Raw genomic sequence first — 13,986 nt, forward strand, 5'->3', positions numbered from 1 at the left:
CAGCTTGGCTCTGCCGTGAACAGACCTGGGCAAAGCCTTCCTCAGCAGAGACTCCAGCTCTCTTCTGCCTTACAACAGCAACAACAACAAGCCTTGCAGCAGCAGCAGCAACAGATACAAGTAATCCAGCAACTTCACTCTGTTTAAAAAAAAAAAAAAAAATACAATTCTCAGCTCCAAAACAAAGAATCTCCTTTTTTTTTTAAACTGTCTTTACAGTCTGAAATTTAAAAAAAAATAAAAAAAATGAATTCAGACAAACTATCATGAAAGACTTGAAATGTGTAGTTCTCTCAGCTTGGAGCACTGCCTTTATTTTTATTCATTTAAGCCATCCACCTTCCTGATTTGCTAACATTCAAGGAGTGCTTGTGGCACATTACTAAATAAGCTCTGCCAGGTGCCATTAGGCTTGCAAAAGAAAGACACTTGAAGCACCTGTAAGTCCCAGTGTAGCACAGCTACAGTCAGTATGTACAACATCTCTGATAAAGCATTCCTTTAGCATTCTGTTATTCAGATGCTTTATGAAAATACTGAAATACTTTTAGCACACGGTCTCCTTGTGATACACAAAGAAAACACCACATACACAGGAAAGGTACAATGCTAAAAATGTACCACATCACCAAACGTTCACTGAAGTTGCTGAGTTACTGCAGTTACTGCAATGGAGAGAAAGGGCAAAGAAATAGCTGTCTGAGAACATGTACAATGTTAGATATGCCCTCAGCAGGCTTCTGTGCCACTGGTGCTGCTTGACTGTACTCATTGCCCCAGTACATGATGTATTCCTTTTGTTAACCTAGTGCCTCCTCAGTTTTGTTTTTTTTTCCACCTTTCTGTCATTCTTTCTGATGTGAAACATAGCTTTATAGCTAACACTAACAAGCTTTTTCTCCCCCTTCTCCTTCGTGGCAGCAGTTGCGATTCTTGCAGCATCAAATGGCTATGGCGGCAGCAGCAGCAGCACAAGCAGCTCACCTGCGACATCAACAGCATTCAGGCAGCCACTCAAAAAGTAAAAGAAAAAGAGGCACACCAGTCCCTCCAAAATCCTGAGACTTGCATTTTTTTTCCTTTATAAAAATGATTCAGAGGTGATTTTTTTTTCCAGTTCAAAAAGGAGAAAGCTTAAAACAAATCAGTGTTTTATATTACTGGTGGGAAACCGACCTTTTGACCTTACACTGAAATAAACTGTTTTTGGAAGCTACCCCTATATAATGTGGCAACTTCATTGATAAAGCAGCTAGGGTCCGGTTTCCTTGTAAGTCACTTAATTTTTTAACAGAATGTTTTATCTTGTATTTTTTACCATTCAGCAGCATTGTACATAGTATAAGGGTGGAAAACATTTTAGAAAAAAATGAACTTTGTAAATGTAGTATTGGTATTTGTTTATTTAGTATAAAAAGGTTTGTGAACACTGTAACAAATACAATTTTTACAAATCCACTTTTGAAAAGATCTTGCCTTTTGTTCAGTTGGGCTTTATGCTTTTTGTTACTTTGTCTATCAGCTTCTTCACTTCTTTGTGTCTTGTTATGGCTCTGGTGATACAGTCCTGAAGCTTGGCACCTGTCAGAGGACTTCCACCTAAGAATTGAAAGGAACAACTTGAATTTCCACTTATGCTTCAGTTAAGTATCCTCAAATGTGTTTTCTAAGTCAGGGTATTAATACATTAATTCTCTCAACTTTTGCCTGAAGAAAGCATACAGCTTCTTCAAATACAGCCTCAGGCACAGAAGACAAACACACCAGACCTAAACAGTAGACACGCTCAAGATTTGTCATTTGCTATGTGTAGGGTAAGCTATGACATCAGTCATGCCACCTCTTTCAAAATGAATTTCAAGAGTAAGTGATTTAATCAGTACTTAACCCATCTGTTATCATGAAGTGCACACATTTTACAAAAAAAAATAAATGGAGGGGTATATAACACACAGGTCAAGAAAAGACCATCCTCTTCATAGGTTCCTATGCAATGAGCTTGGAAGTACCTGGCTTATGGACAGAACAGAGTCTGTCTTCTTCATCAGTTACAACAGTTACTGTTCCAGTTGCTAAGTCTTCTTCTTCAGCAGTTGGATCAACTATGAGTAATGTGCTTTTGAAAGGAAAATATATGCAGACATTAGTACGTGATGTTCCATTAACATGGCTGCAAAATGCATTCGCTAATTAATTTTAATGTAGTGTTATAAAGTAATTCTAGATTGATTTAGTGTTCAAACTCATCTGGTGTTTTTTTTCCCCACAATCTACTAGTTAAAAAAAAAGGGAAATAGTGTATACATCTGTTAAAATACCAGCTGTCAAAATACATCTGTATGTGCAAGTTTTATAGACCTGTAGTATTGCAGGAAAACAGTGTTAGAACTGTTATTTGTAGTATGCAACCACTTACTTCATAGTTAAGCAAAGACAATGTTTTTACGTGTAGCCTTCACTAATCTATACCAGACCTTAAGGCAAAATACATTTCTAATGGTAAATTCACCAAAGTGGTTCTCAGTTGCTTGTCAGAGAGCTCTAACATCACTCAGACTGTGAATAATTCAAAAATGGTTACTGAGTTCCTTAAGAAAACCAAAATAAGCTGTCAAATACATCAGACAATGCAGATCATTAAAGGAGAAAATATTAGTTTTCAAGTTAAAAATTGAGCAAACCAATGAAAAGAAGGGTATTAACTAAAAGACAACTTTGCACAACAAGAGCTTGAACTTAAAAAGCCAAACAACAACACATTAGCCTTAGGTTTCTTTCAAAAACAAACAAAACGGTAGTACAAACATTTTGCTTCTGAGTTACGATATAGCCAAACAAACTATACCCGAAGTTTTCATGAAGCCTCAGTTTACGTTAACTAAGTTTTGTGTGAGAGTTTGATGTAATCAACTTCAACCTACCAGCTACAGTGCACCTAAACTGAATGATTATGGCAAGTTTTGGGGGAATAGCAGTAAGGCTGAATGCCCGTTAAATAAGTGGAAGAATTTTTTGATTTGAGCTCATGCAGTGCATAATTTTTAAAAAGGATTTTCTGGGTAATTTACACTTTAACCAACAGTTTCAGATTGCTCTTTCAGAGCTGCAGTTTAATAAAAATATCAGTCCTTAGCTATGCTACTCAAAAATGCTACTTTTTTATTCTACCCACACACACTGTGCAGCATGACAAATGAAACCTGTACACACCAAGAGTTGGATGCATCAGACCTGGCTCTTATTTATGTACAGGAGCCATGCTGTGGAGCTCCACAGTGCTCTGCACCAGCACGCCTGTAACTTTCTGCTTTGATTAATTTGGTAATCACCTGGTCAGCATTGGAGCTTAGCACTCCCCTCACCCCATCCCATCCCATCCCATGAATCTAAGGGCCTATCAGTAATTTCTGTGACTACAGATAAATGTGCCATAAATGCCTGACCTCTAAACATTTAAATGGATTGAAAGCACAGTAAATACCATATTTTTGATTCTCTACTTTTCTTCTATGCAGCAACAGAACACTTAATTAACATAGTTACACTAATGAAGAGCCAATAAACAATTTCAGGTGAGGAGTCAAGTTACTGGATGGGATTATTTTGACTTCTCATAATCAGATTCTTTACCTACAGGAACAATGACTTAAGAGTGCTGGTCATATTTCATCTTGGGTAATTATGTTTTCATTTATCCAGAGGTTTCATTGTTCTGAGTAGACCAGTACTTTTTACTTCCTCTGTTGACTAAACCCTTCATATAATCTGTTCAAAAAACTATCATCTTTTATATCAGCTATGTACATAAACTTTTAAAAGATGAACTCTGTTAGTACCATTCTTTTGTCTAGAGGATACTGCATAAACATAAATCAATACCCTTTCCAAAACCTTCAACCCTAGAGTACTTTTATGCCTGTCCTTTAGGCTGGGAAACAGCTCTGCTTTAAGTCACAGGAGGAAGTTGGACAAACTGTTGTTTGTTTGCTGCATACTCATCCATACTGCAGAACTACAAATCAGTTCAGCGAGACACACCTTGGATGTAAGAGATAGCAAAACAGCACTGCCTGAACCCTCGTGTCCTTCACCAGCAGCGGATAAGTGCAGAAACACCAGTAGCATCCTCATGTTTTCACTATTTCTTTTAGATTCACACTTGTTTTCCTAAGTACAAAATAGTTAGGAACTTACTCATCAAATATAGCAAAGGACGTGGCAACTGGATGCTTTCTGATAACCAGGGGATTCTTCTGTTTTAAATTAACTTCCGACAAACCAGTTTCTTCATTTATAGTAACAGATGGCAACTGGACTGAAGAGGTGAAAAAATGACAATAGAATAGTATTAAACACTGCTACTTTCAGTAGGCCTAAAGATGTCCTAGACCGCTGAAATATTCAAGCTGTCCTTTTACCATACTGGAAAGCAGATGAGAATGGGATTTTGGTTATATTAACAGTGTTCCATTTTTTTTAATTCAAGCAACCTGTTTAGCTTAAAACTACCTATTCAAGTAACTATTTCACTTTTCTCTTGAAAGTAACATTCCTCCCTAGCATTTTCTGCTTCCAAAATACAATACAATTACAACACCTTTAGTCTCAAATTGAACAAAAAACATTTTTTCCCCAAAAAATGCCTACAGGACATATAAAACCAAATATATACATACAGTCTCATCTCATGTATTTTATACATCTGTAGAAAAAGTACAATCCAATCTTAAGGTAACTCTCACTCAAACAACCCAGTAATGGAGACGGGGAAATCAAGAGCAAATTAGCTATTGGAATTCAAAGGCAAGCAATTCAACGCTTAGAAAAGGAAGCCTTTCTCTAACTCTTTGTGCTGCCTCCTACATGCATATATAACCCACACCTTGTGAATTATCATACCTATATAGCATGCATGAAAACAGTTCTTTCAAACTATAACACATGAAGCTACAAACATTGTGTTTTGACAAAATAAAATAAGCTCCCAACAGCTTGTTCTGCCTACGCAACACAGATGAACAAGGTAAGGTGCTCTACTAGACATTAAAGTTGTTTGTGACCTCTGCTGAAAGATTCCAATTTCTGAGACAGAAAAACACTCAGAATGGCTATTAATCTTACAAGACAGCAATAATATACATACGAAAAGATCTTACTGCCCAGCTGTTACATATCTATGGAATCCTTCCCATCAGTTCCACTCTGTATTCCCAATTTAGTAATTTAGGTGACAGAAAAAAGCAGACTTAAGGAATTGTGAAGCAGTTATTTTCCCTCATGATTAAAAACTAACATATTTCTCCAAGCAACAGCAATCAGAGTGTTTCTTACTCTAGAGAAGACTTACCATTTTTTAATGCTGCTAACAAAGCAAAGACACTGGCATCCAAGATGTTTCCATCGTAGTCCAGACATATGATGTCACAGTATAACACCCAAGCAAGCTATCAAAAAAGGTTTGCACATGTGAGTTATTACAGCAGCTAAGCAGATGGTGCAGTATCTAAGAATACACTGGCCACACAAACAAAGATACTTCTTTCATAAGAACAAAATTTTATGCTCTAGACCTAAACCAAGCTATGTAAATTGGAAAGAAAAAAAAAAAAAAAACATCCAATACCTTCTTTAAAGTCTTACCACCATGATCTTGCTAGTATGTATTTATATACAACTAAAGATACGACTTACCTTGCCATTTGCAATACACAGATCTTCCTTTGCTATTATCTGTGAACTAAAATAAAACGAGAAAGTAAAACAGCAAATAGAAAATTGTCTTTCAGAGTTGTTTGTGGTGTAAACGCAGTAAGAAGGTCCTTACTTTTCAATCACATCGGCAATGAACTGGCTTGCTGCTTGAGCCTCTTCGCCAGGAGGTCCAGAGCGAAACCTTGTTGAACAGAGGGATGGCAGTTCTACATTTGGAACTAGGTAACAAAAATCATCAGTTAAACATTAAAGAAATCATGGCATGGGAAATCAAAAATAAGATAATATGCACTTTTAATACCCTTTCATGTACTTCAAACGAAAAGCAAGACCAAGAATTCTTCAGTCAAGCCTTCCTACTTTTCCCCTCAAAAACAGTTACTTACAAATGAGTTTGGACTGAAGAGTTTGTAGAAGACTGTACTTGGAAAAGGTATGTTCCACAGAAAAGCGAATACTTGTACTTAACCGTTTTCTGTTTGGATTCCTTCTGTGAGTATCATGACCTCACACACTCTTCCCTAAGTGTTAAGCATTCTTAACTAGCTCAAGGAACAGCACCATTTTCATCCCACTGCCTGTCCTTACTGGTATGCTATCTGCTTTTCATCAACCATTAAAACTTGATGCTTTAGACTGGAAGCAAAAACATGCATAAACTTTCGTGGAAAAAAAATCCACATATAAAAAGGGGATTTCACATGAGCTCTCCGTTCCACTGAATGGTTTTGTTTCACAACAAACCGCACAGGAGTGAGGATGTTGGGATTTCTACAGTTCCCTGAGAAACAAGCAGTTTGTGTCGCCTTTTTTGTCTATTGGGACTTCAAGACAAAAGTTAACATGCCTTTGCACAACATTGCATGGCCCAATCTTACAGATGAACTACCTTTCTCCCCTTAACAAACATCCCTCGCTGAGGGTTTATTTTTATCCCGGTCTGGAAGCAGGAATGAGAAAGTAGCTTTGCATAGAAAACTCACAAGCAGAGCAGGGGAATTCTGAAATTTCTGAATTAACACGTCCCAAATGTCAATTTGAAAACTGATTTTAGGAAAGTAATACAGTTTCACCCAATTTCTTTCCGTTAATGAGGCCTTCACAGCACACTTCATCTTTACTTTTAGCTGAAGCACTAAAAAAAATACTATTAAGAACAAAAAGCTTACCAATATATCCTTTATTAGCAGAATCTACTGCAGGTGCAGCAAGTTCCTGGAGTAAAAAAGGAAGAAATGAAGAGCTTAATTTTGTTCAAAAATATTTCCAGCTATTCTAAGTGTGAAGTGTCATTTTCTTGCCAGATATCATTACCGTTTGATTTAAAAGAGCTATTTTTCATCAGTCAGTTGCAATTTCATGGGTAACAAACTGTATTTTGCCAATGGGAAGACTTCTCACTGCATGCAGGGGTGTGAAGTGATTTATCTCAGGGTTCACGGCAGGCCACCAGTAAAGCTGAGGCAACAAGGCACTTCACAGTCCAGCCAACTAATTACCAACCCACTTACTGATCAGTCTCCAGAAACTCTTCAATTACTGTTATTTCTAGATAATAAAAGCTCTGTATTTTTGTGCATATCTTTCGCCATACACAGTACACACCACAAAAATACACATTCTCAGAATGTACAAGACAATGAAATAATAATATCTTTGATGCCTGAAAGTAACTCATAAAATAATGTAATTGTATCTTACTGGCATATTATTGTAACTCGGCAGGAGATGCATTCTACAGATGAATAAACAAATTCAGCTATCAGCCAAGTTAAAATCAAAACCAACCATACCGCTTTAACTCCACAAATTACTGTCGTATTTCCCAATTTCACCAGGGCAGACCCGTCCGCAGTTGTAATTGAACCTGAAGAGAGAAAGTGCTGTTCAATAAAATTTTTCATTCAAAGGACCTTAATTAACATCCACCTTCATAAAGTGCTTAATCTCCATCATTTTAAACTAAACACAGGCTAAACAAAGTTGATGAATCCAGGATGGGAACAGATCCCCTCTCTCTATCAAACAGTCAGAACACTGGATTATTAGCATCCTTAAAATTCAAGCTAAGGATTGCTGAATCCATTATCCAAAATATACTGCTAGCATTTTCTCCCAAAATGTTACAGAATAAGCCTGCCTCATTATTACCTTGATCAATTTTTTTCATGTACAACAGATTGTGTTTTGTACATTGATGCAAATTTGAACTAATAATATCCTTTACATTAATAGCAGTCAACGCTCTACTAGATGAAAATGTACCTTTTACCACACAAGCAGGTAAACCAGTTCTAGATCACAGATCCTATCAATGGAAAACTTTTAAACCAGTAATCAGGGATGGTTATCACAAGATGACTTTTTGAGTGACTTACAGCAAGCCCTCATGAAAAGGCAACACTGTACAATGGAAAAGATCTGCAGTGTTTGTTTCAGCAATAACCAGCAACCATACCATGGTGGCACGTGCTAATCTATGTATTTTTTTTCAGAAATCACAGCATGGTCTAAGAAAGGTAGTTAAGGCCTGCTGCTCACTGCACATAAGGATTCTTGCCTCTACTTGAGCCAGCTGCTCATCGAGCTTAGAACAAGGCGCAGGCCAAGAGTCAGCACCTGTCAAGATGCCAGGGATCAGCTGTTCACTTATCAGTATGTGGATAGATGCTGCCTTCAGCATCCAGAACATGAAGCTGCTGGTCTTAGAAGGAGTCACACTTCTAAGACCACCTAAATTTTGCTGTGCGTACCAGCCCGGGGCAGGACCAGAGAAAAATGCTCAAAAATATTACTGTACTGTACATTCTTTTTAATGTTTGTTGGAACTATAAATAAAAATCCTTCCTCTTCCTTGTTTCAAAATTCAAGCACCAAGAAAAGCGATAAGCAAGTCATTAAGGGTACTGGCTATTGCAATGAGAGATTAATAATACCCACATTATCATTATTATTCCACTTACCTATGTTGACAGTGGTTGCCCGGAATTCACCTAGCTCTCTCCCATCAGGTCGACAGTTCTCTTTCTACACAGAAATTACAAATTTCAAGTTAGAAAACATATTCTTATCAAATAACACACCAGACATATTTTATCAAATAACACATTGGTAAGTTTATATAAAAAGCATTCTCCATTTTGGTGGAAATACACAGCTACAAAATTGCTAGAAAAAGTCACATTCCAGACAATTTTTCATCAATAGATGTCCAAACCTCTTTTTGGTTGCAGGATCAGTGTTTTTTTATTTACTGTAACTTATTTAGAAAATAAATATAACAATAGATTGTTTGTCTGTCTCAAGGATAAGTACTACAGGCTAGATTCAGAAACTTAAAATGAGAGTTTCTACCTGTCTGTATTGTGTAGAACTTGCAGGCAACTCCCATCCCTTAGCCCCATCTGCTGGAGTTCTCAAAACGAACATTAGAGTGAACCAAAATGAAACAAAGCAAAAAACACCTCTAAATATTATCAGTCAGAAGTTGTTCAACAGAACCCAAACCTTAAGTTAGAAGCAACACCAATTTGTTATCACGTTAGATCTGAGCTATTATTCATCACAATTTCAAGCTTCTCAAAATCAAAACTTTTGGTTCAATTACAAGAACTGAAACTGATAGCAGTAATGCCGTATTCATTTCCAAATCAATACTATTTTAGTGTAAAGCATACAAAAAAAAGAGGTTCTCCTTCACAGTTACAATGAGCACAGTTAGTAGCAATATTTTTTATTACTTTTAGTAGCAACTGAATGCCAAGTCACTTTGCACTAGACACAAGCCTGCAGCACCACCTTGGTCAAATTTAACTCAGATTCATTTTGAGGCCAACAAAAGCATTTTCACATCTGGAGTTAAACAGGAACACAACCTGCCACAGAATCAATGTCAGAGACAGGAGGAAAAACAAGTTCTGAAGAGCTACAAGCATTTTTCCTCAACTTAGTGAGTTGTTTTTCCCTTACAGTTTCAAGCTTTCATGCAAATTAAAAAAGCTTGAGTACACAAGAATTGCTTCCAAGCAATTTATAAACGTACATCATGTTTTACTCACCAGAAATCTTCTATAGTATTCCAACGGTTCCACTGTCCTACAATAAATAAGAAAGGATGTTTACACACAAGCTTCCAAGGAGAGCAAAAAGAAAAAGCAAGCGCTATCCTACAACAACAAATAATCTACGAATCAAGATGGCTTGCAAAGCTGCTTAGTAATATAAAATATGAATATGAAAAACTTGGAAACTCTAGACTGATCTAAGAAACAGTAAAGATGAAGAAACAAACTTTTTTTGTCATTCATTTTCCAAAATACTTCTTCTTCACAAGGAATCTGCATGCACATACACCTAGCACAAGCTACCAGCTTTCACCTCAGTAATATTAACTAAATGCCTATTAATTTTAAGGTCAAAGTGAATGTTTACTGAGGAAACAATATAGATTTTTTTTGAAGAGTTGCAGAAAGGGCAATTTTATTACAGTATCTGCAATATTTGGTAGCTCAATGACTGCATTCAGATGCACAAAAAAAAAAACAAACAACACTTTACATGAAATATTACATTTTTTAGAATCTTCAGGAAAAAAATAAAAATTGTGAGAAATGCTTTATGCTTCAGTTGAGAAATAACTGATGTTTATTATTACTCAGATACTGCCAACATAGTTTGTGCACTGGGATTTTAAGCACAGAACATTGAGGTAGAAAGAAGTGTTGTTTCATATGTGTTGTTTCAGTATTTGAGCAATGCTTTCACATGTTTAGAATCACAGAATCATTCAAAAGACCTCCAAGATCATCTGCTCCAACCATCCCCTACCACCAGTGTCACCAACCATGTCCCCAAGCACCACGTCCGACCTCTCCTTGAACACCCCCAGGGACGGTGACTCCACCACCTCCCTGGGCAACCCGTCCCAGTGCCTGACTGCTCTTTCTGAGCAGAAATGTCTCCTCATTGCCAACCTGAACCTCCCCTGGCACAGCTTGCGGCCATTCCCTCTGGTCCTATCACTGATTACCTGCAAGAAGAGGCCAACCCCCAGCTCCCCACCCCTTCCTTTCAGGCAGTTGCAGAGAGCAATGAGGTCTGCCCTGAGCCTCCTCTTCTCCAGACCAAACCCCCCCAGCTCCCTCAGCCGCTCCTCACAGGCCTTGTGCTCCAGGCCCTTCACCACCTTCGTAGCCCTGCTCTGGACACGCTCCAGGGCCTCGATGTCCTTCTTGTCGTGAGGGGCCCAAAACTGAACACAGCACTCGAGGTGCGGCCTCACCAGAGCCAAATACAGGGGGACGATCTCCTCCCTGCTCCTGCTGGCCATACTATTCCTGATACAAGCCAGGATGCCATTAGCTTTCTTGGCCATCTGGCCACACTGCTGGCTCATATTCAGGCGATCACCAGCCAAAACTCCAGATCCTTTTCCTCTGCACAGCTTTGGAGGCACTCTGTGCCAAGCCTGCAGCGCTGCACGGGGTTGTTGTGAGCGAAGTGCAGCGCCCCGCACTCAGCCATGTTGAGATGCAGGCACTGACAGCGGCGCTGTTACACACACACACACACACACACACACAGACACACAAGCACACGTGTTTTATAACGCGTACGCAGAACAAAATAAGCACGCGTATCCCCACGGAAGCCAGCACACGGAGTCCCCGCGTCTCATGGGGGCTCCTCCGCTCCCCCCCCCAGCCCCGGTACAAGGGTCCAGCACCCCTCCGCACCCCCCCACCACGACCAGTCGCGACACCCCGTTTCCCGATCAGTCGCGACACCCCATTTCACGCAGCAGGCAGAACCCATGCTCCCAAGACCAGGCGAGAAGCCGGGGGCTCCCCCGATCCGCCTACAACCCCCAGGCACCATCCCCGGGCAGGGCAGAGCCGCAAGCGGCCGCCCCAGCGCCCCGCGCTTACTTGAACGCCGTCGCCATGCCGCTGCCTTTCCCCTCCTCTCTCCTCCCTTCCCCTGGTGTGGTTCCGGGGTTGCAGCGCCCAGAAGCCTCCGCTGCCGGCCGGCTGCCAGCACGGCGGGGCGGGGAAGGGAAAGGAAGGGAAGGGAAAGGAGATGGCGGCTTCCGCGTGGCTGTAGCCTCGCCTCAGGGCGCCGAGCCGCTGCCTCCCCCCCGCCGCCGCGGGCTATGGCGCTGCCGCTGCCCCTGCCCGAGGCCGTCGCCTTGCTGGCAGCCTTCCTCCTCCTCCTCCTCCTCCTGGTGAGAGCTGCTGGGGTGGTGTGGAGGGCTCGGGGTGTGTGGTGTTTGCAGCGGGGGTGGGCTCGCGAGGGGTGTGATTTGCCCCGGGGGCTGTACGCCTGCTGGGGGCACCCGCTGTGGGGATCCTGTCCCAGCCGCTCGGGGACAGGGGGTGTAAAATGGGGAGCTGCTGCGAAATGGGGAGCGAGGTTGAGGATTTTCGCATAGAAACCGAAATTCTGCTACATGCCACTGCTGCCACGTCTGTGGTGCTCCCCAGGATCTGGGGTGACAGCTGTCAGCTGTGTTTCGGCTGTGCATAGAGGTGCTCTGACAGAGGTGTGCTGCACTCCACAGTAATGCCACCGCTTCCAGTGGCTCAGCACAGGACACAGGTAACGCCAGCTGGCTGACAGATTATTTGGACAAGGTGCGGCAAGGCGTAGACCAGCCCTTCGAGGGCATCCGGAGTCACAGTTGACTTAAAACTATCTAGTCTAACCTTTAACCCAGTACTGTCAAGTTCACTGCTAAGCCACGCTACTAAGTTCTACATCTGTGTGCTTCTCAAACACCTCCAGGGATGGCGACTCCGCCACCTCCCTGGCAGCCCATTCCAGCACCACACAGCCCTCTCAGTGAAGAAATTTCTCCTAATACCCAGCCTTGGGGTTGTTGTGCCCGCAGTGCACAACACTCAGCACTCAGCTTTGTCGAGCCTCATGCAGTTGGCCTCAGCCCAGCCTACCCAGATCCCTCTGCAGAGCCCTCCTACCCTCGAGCAGATCAGCACTCACACAAGAAGTTTTTGGTCCTTTGCAATTTGGTTGGTGGATGAAGCAATTTGCTATTGACCCATCTCATTACTGAAATATGTTTGGTTGCCCCTTGTAATGTATTCAGCAGCTAGATAAACCTTTAATACAATGCTGGTGTATAAACAATGCTCAAATATTTTCTCTTTTTATCTTTTTTATCACAGATTTGTGTGATTGCTCATGTAACTGCCATAAAAATGCCAGCCCTTCACCGATACGAAGAAGAAAAATTCTTCATAAATTCTGAAGGCAGGAAAGAATCTGTACCAAGTATACACGATCCCCCCACAAAGGAACTCTCTGTTGTTGTGCCTTCATACAATGAGGAAGACCGGTGTAAGATTTTTCTTGTTTTGAGAAAAAGAAGAAAATCTATCTGTTGTTCCTCTGATAATGCAGAGGTCAGTTTATGTTGGCAGTAGACTGTAGCTCGCCAGATTATGTGTCTGATTTTCTACACAGTTTCCAAAAAACAGTCCAAGCACATTGAATTTCAAAATTAAGATATTGTGTAATTTGATTGCTGCTGCTAAAAGTAGGATGGAGCACTTGTAAGAATCTGCTTTATTTTGCTGAAGTATAGCAGGATAGCTGCTCATTGCCCCTGTAGTTGCTGTAAAGTTAGGCGTATAAACAGACTTTTAAAATTAATTTCGGAGCTTGCTGTAAGCAACAGCAGCAGTTTCAGACAAGCAGGAAAGGAATGATCTCATGGCTTTGATTCTGCTGTTTGGCTTTTGGCTTGGCCATATGTATGAGGACATGAGACTGAAAAGCAAAGACCTTCCAATGTGACAGAAATTGTCAAGCTGTAGAGCTGTACTTCTGCTTGATGTGGTAGCATACCTTTCTATTCTTGGTGAGTGAAAGTAGCGAGCTGTCTGGAATTCACTTGAGGGATATTGACAAATAATGTGCATCTGGACACAAGGTAGGCCTAGTTCTTTGAGTCCATTGCATTCCTCAGTCCTGGTTCTCATTTAAGTTCTTGCTTACTGCAAGCACATATATATTTAATGTGCTTTTCATTTAGTTGTCTCTCTGGAGACTGAGTAAGCACCTGCTGTGAGTTCAGAAATGAGTATGTCTTGCAAAGACGGCCATAAAGTCGAATGTCTTTCTAACCTGCAGATAAATCTGCTGCAAAAATAGTGTCGGTTTGTTGGCTGAAGCATCACAGCTAATAGCCTTAGCAGGAGAAGGCATGGGACTAAGTAGAGTTAGGAATTTCTCCGTCAGTTGGCTTAAATAGCT

At 40.8% G+C, this 13,986-nt stretch overlaps 3 protein-coding genes across 12 annotated transcripts in view; 2 read left to right on the forward strand and 1 right to left on the reverse strand.

The window, feature by feature from the left end:
* SUPT20H (SPT20 homolog, SAGA complex component) overlaps nt 1-1,458 on the forward strand; it is a 35,713-nt gene extending 34,255 nt beyond the window's left edge. For 6 of the 9 annotated variants that reach the window (XM_027470575.3, XM_027470623.3, XM_072032597.1 and 3 more), the window contains one exon: nt 922-1,216. In XM_027470575.3, coding sequence (XP_027326376.1) covers nt 922-1,025 — 104 coding nt within the window. In that variant the 3' untranslated portion in view covers nt 1,026-1,216. Of the gene's footprint in view, nt 1-921 lie in introns of all 9 variants that reach the window. The other 3 variants (XM_072032596.1, XM_027470598.3, XM_027470581.3) reach the window with 2 other exon arrangements.
* On the reverse strand, nt 1-11,777 carry EXOSC8 (exosome component 8). 2 transcript variants are annotated; one of them, XM_005018347.6, is made up of 12 exons: nt 11,640-11,777; nt 9,771-9,807; nt 8,676-8,739; nt 7,506-7,579; nt 6,882-6,927; nt 5,825-5,930; nt 5,692-5,737; nt 5,348-5,444; nt 4,195-4,315; nt 2,010-2,116; nt 1,477-1,599; nt 1-139 (listed from the first exon to the last, which is right to left on the reverse strand). In XM_005018347.6, the coding sequence occupies exons 1-11, from the start codon at nt 11,654-11,656 to the stop codon at nt 1,484-1,486; spliced, it is 831 nt and encodes a 276-aa protein (XP_005018404.2). In that variant the 5' UTR covers nt 11,657-11,777; the 3' UTR covers nt 1-139; nt 1,477-1,483. The 2 variants fall into 2 exon arrangements, with proteins under 2 accessions (XP_005018404.2, XP_071888699.1); XM_072032598.1 differs by lacking the exon at nt 1-139 and having other exon boundaries at nt 1,384-1,599; nt 11,640-11,776.
* Nucleotides 11,719-13,986, forward strand: part of ALG5 (ALG5 dolichyl-phosphate beta-glucosyltransferase) — a 22,783-nt gene continuing 20,515 nt past the window's right edge. The window contains exons 1-2 of the mRNA XM_005018369.6: nt 11,719-11,935; nt 12,897-13,068. Coding sequence (XP_005018426.4) covers nt 11,864-11,935; nt 12,897-13,068 — 244 coding nt within the window. The 5' untranslated portion in view covers nt 11,719-11,863. The remainder of the gene's footprint in view (nt 11,936-12,896; nt 13,069-13,986) is intronic.

The sequence above is a fragment of the Anas platyrhynchos genome, chromosome 1 (genome assembly GCF_047663525.1).
Source record: "Anas platyrhynchos isolate ZD024472 breed Pekin duck chromosome 1, IASCAAS_PekinDuck_T2T, whole genome shotgun sequence".
NCBI lineage: Eukaryota > Metazoa > Chordata > Aves > Anseriformes > Anatidae > Anas > Anas platyrhynchos.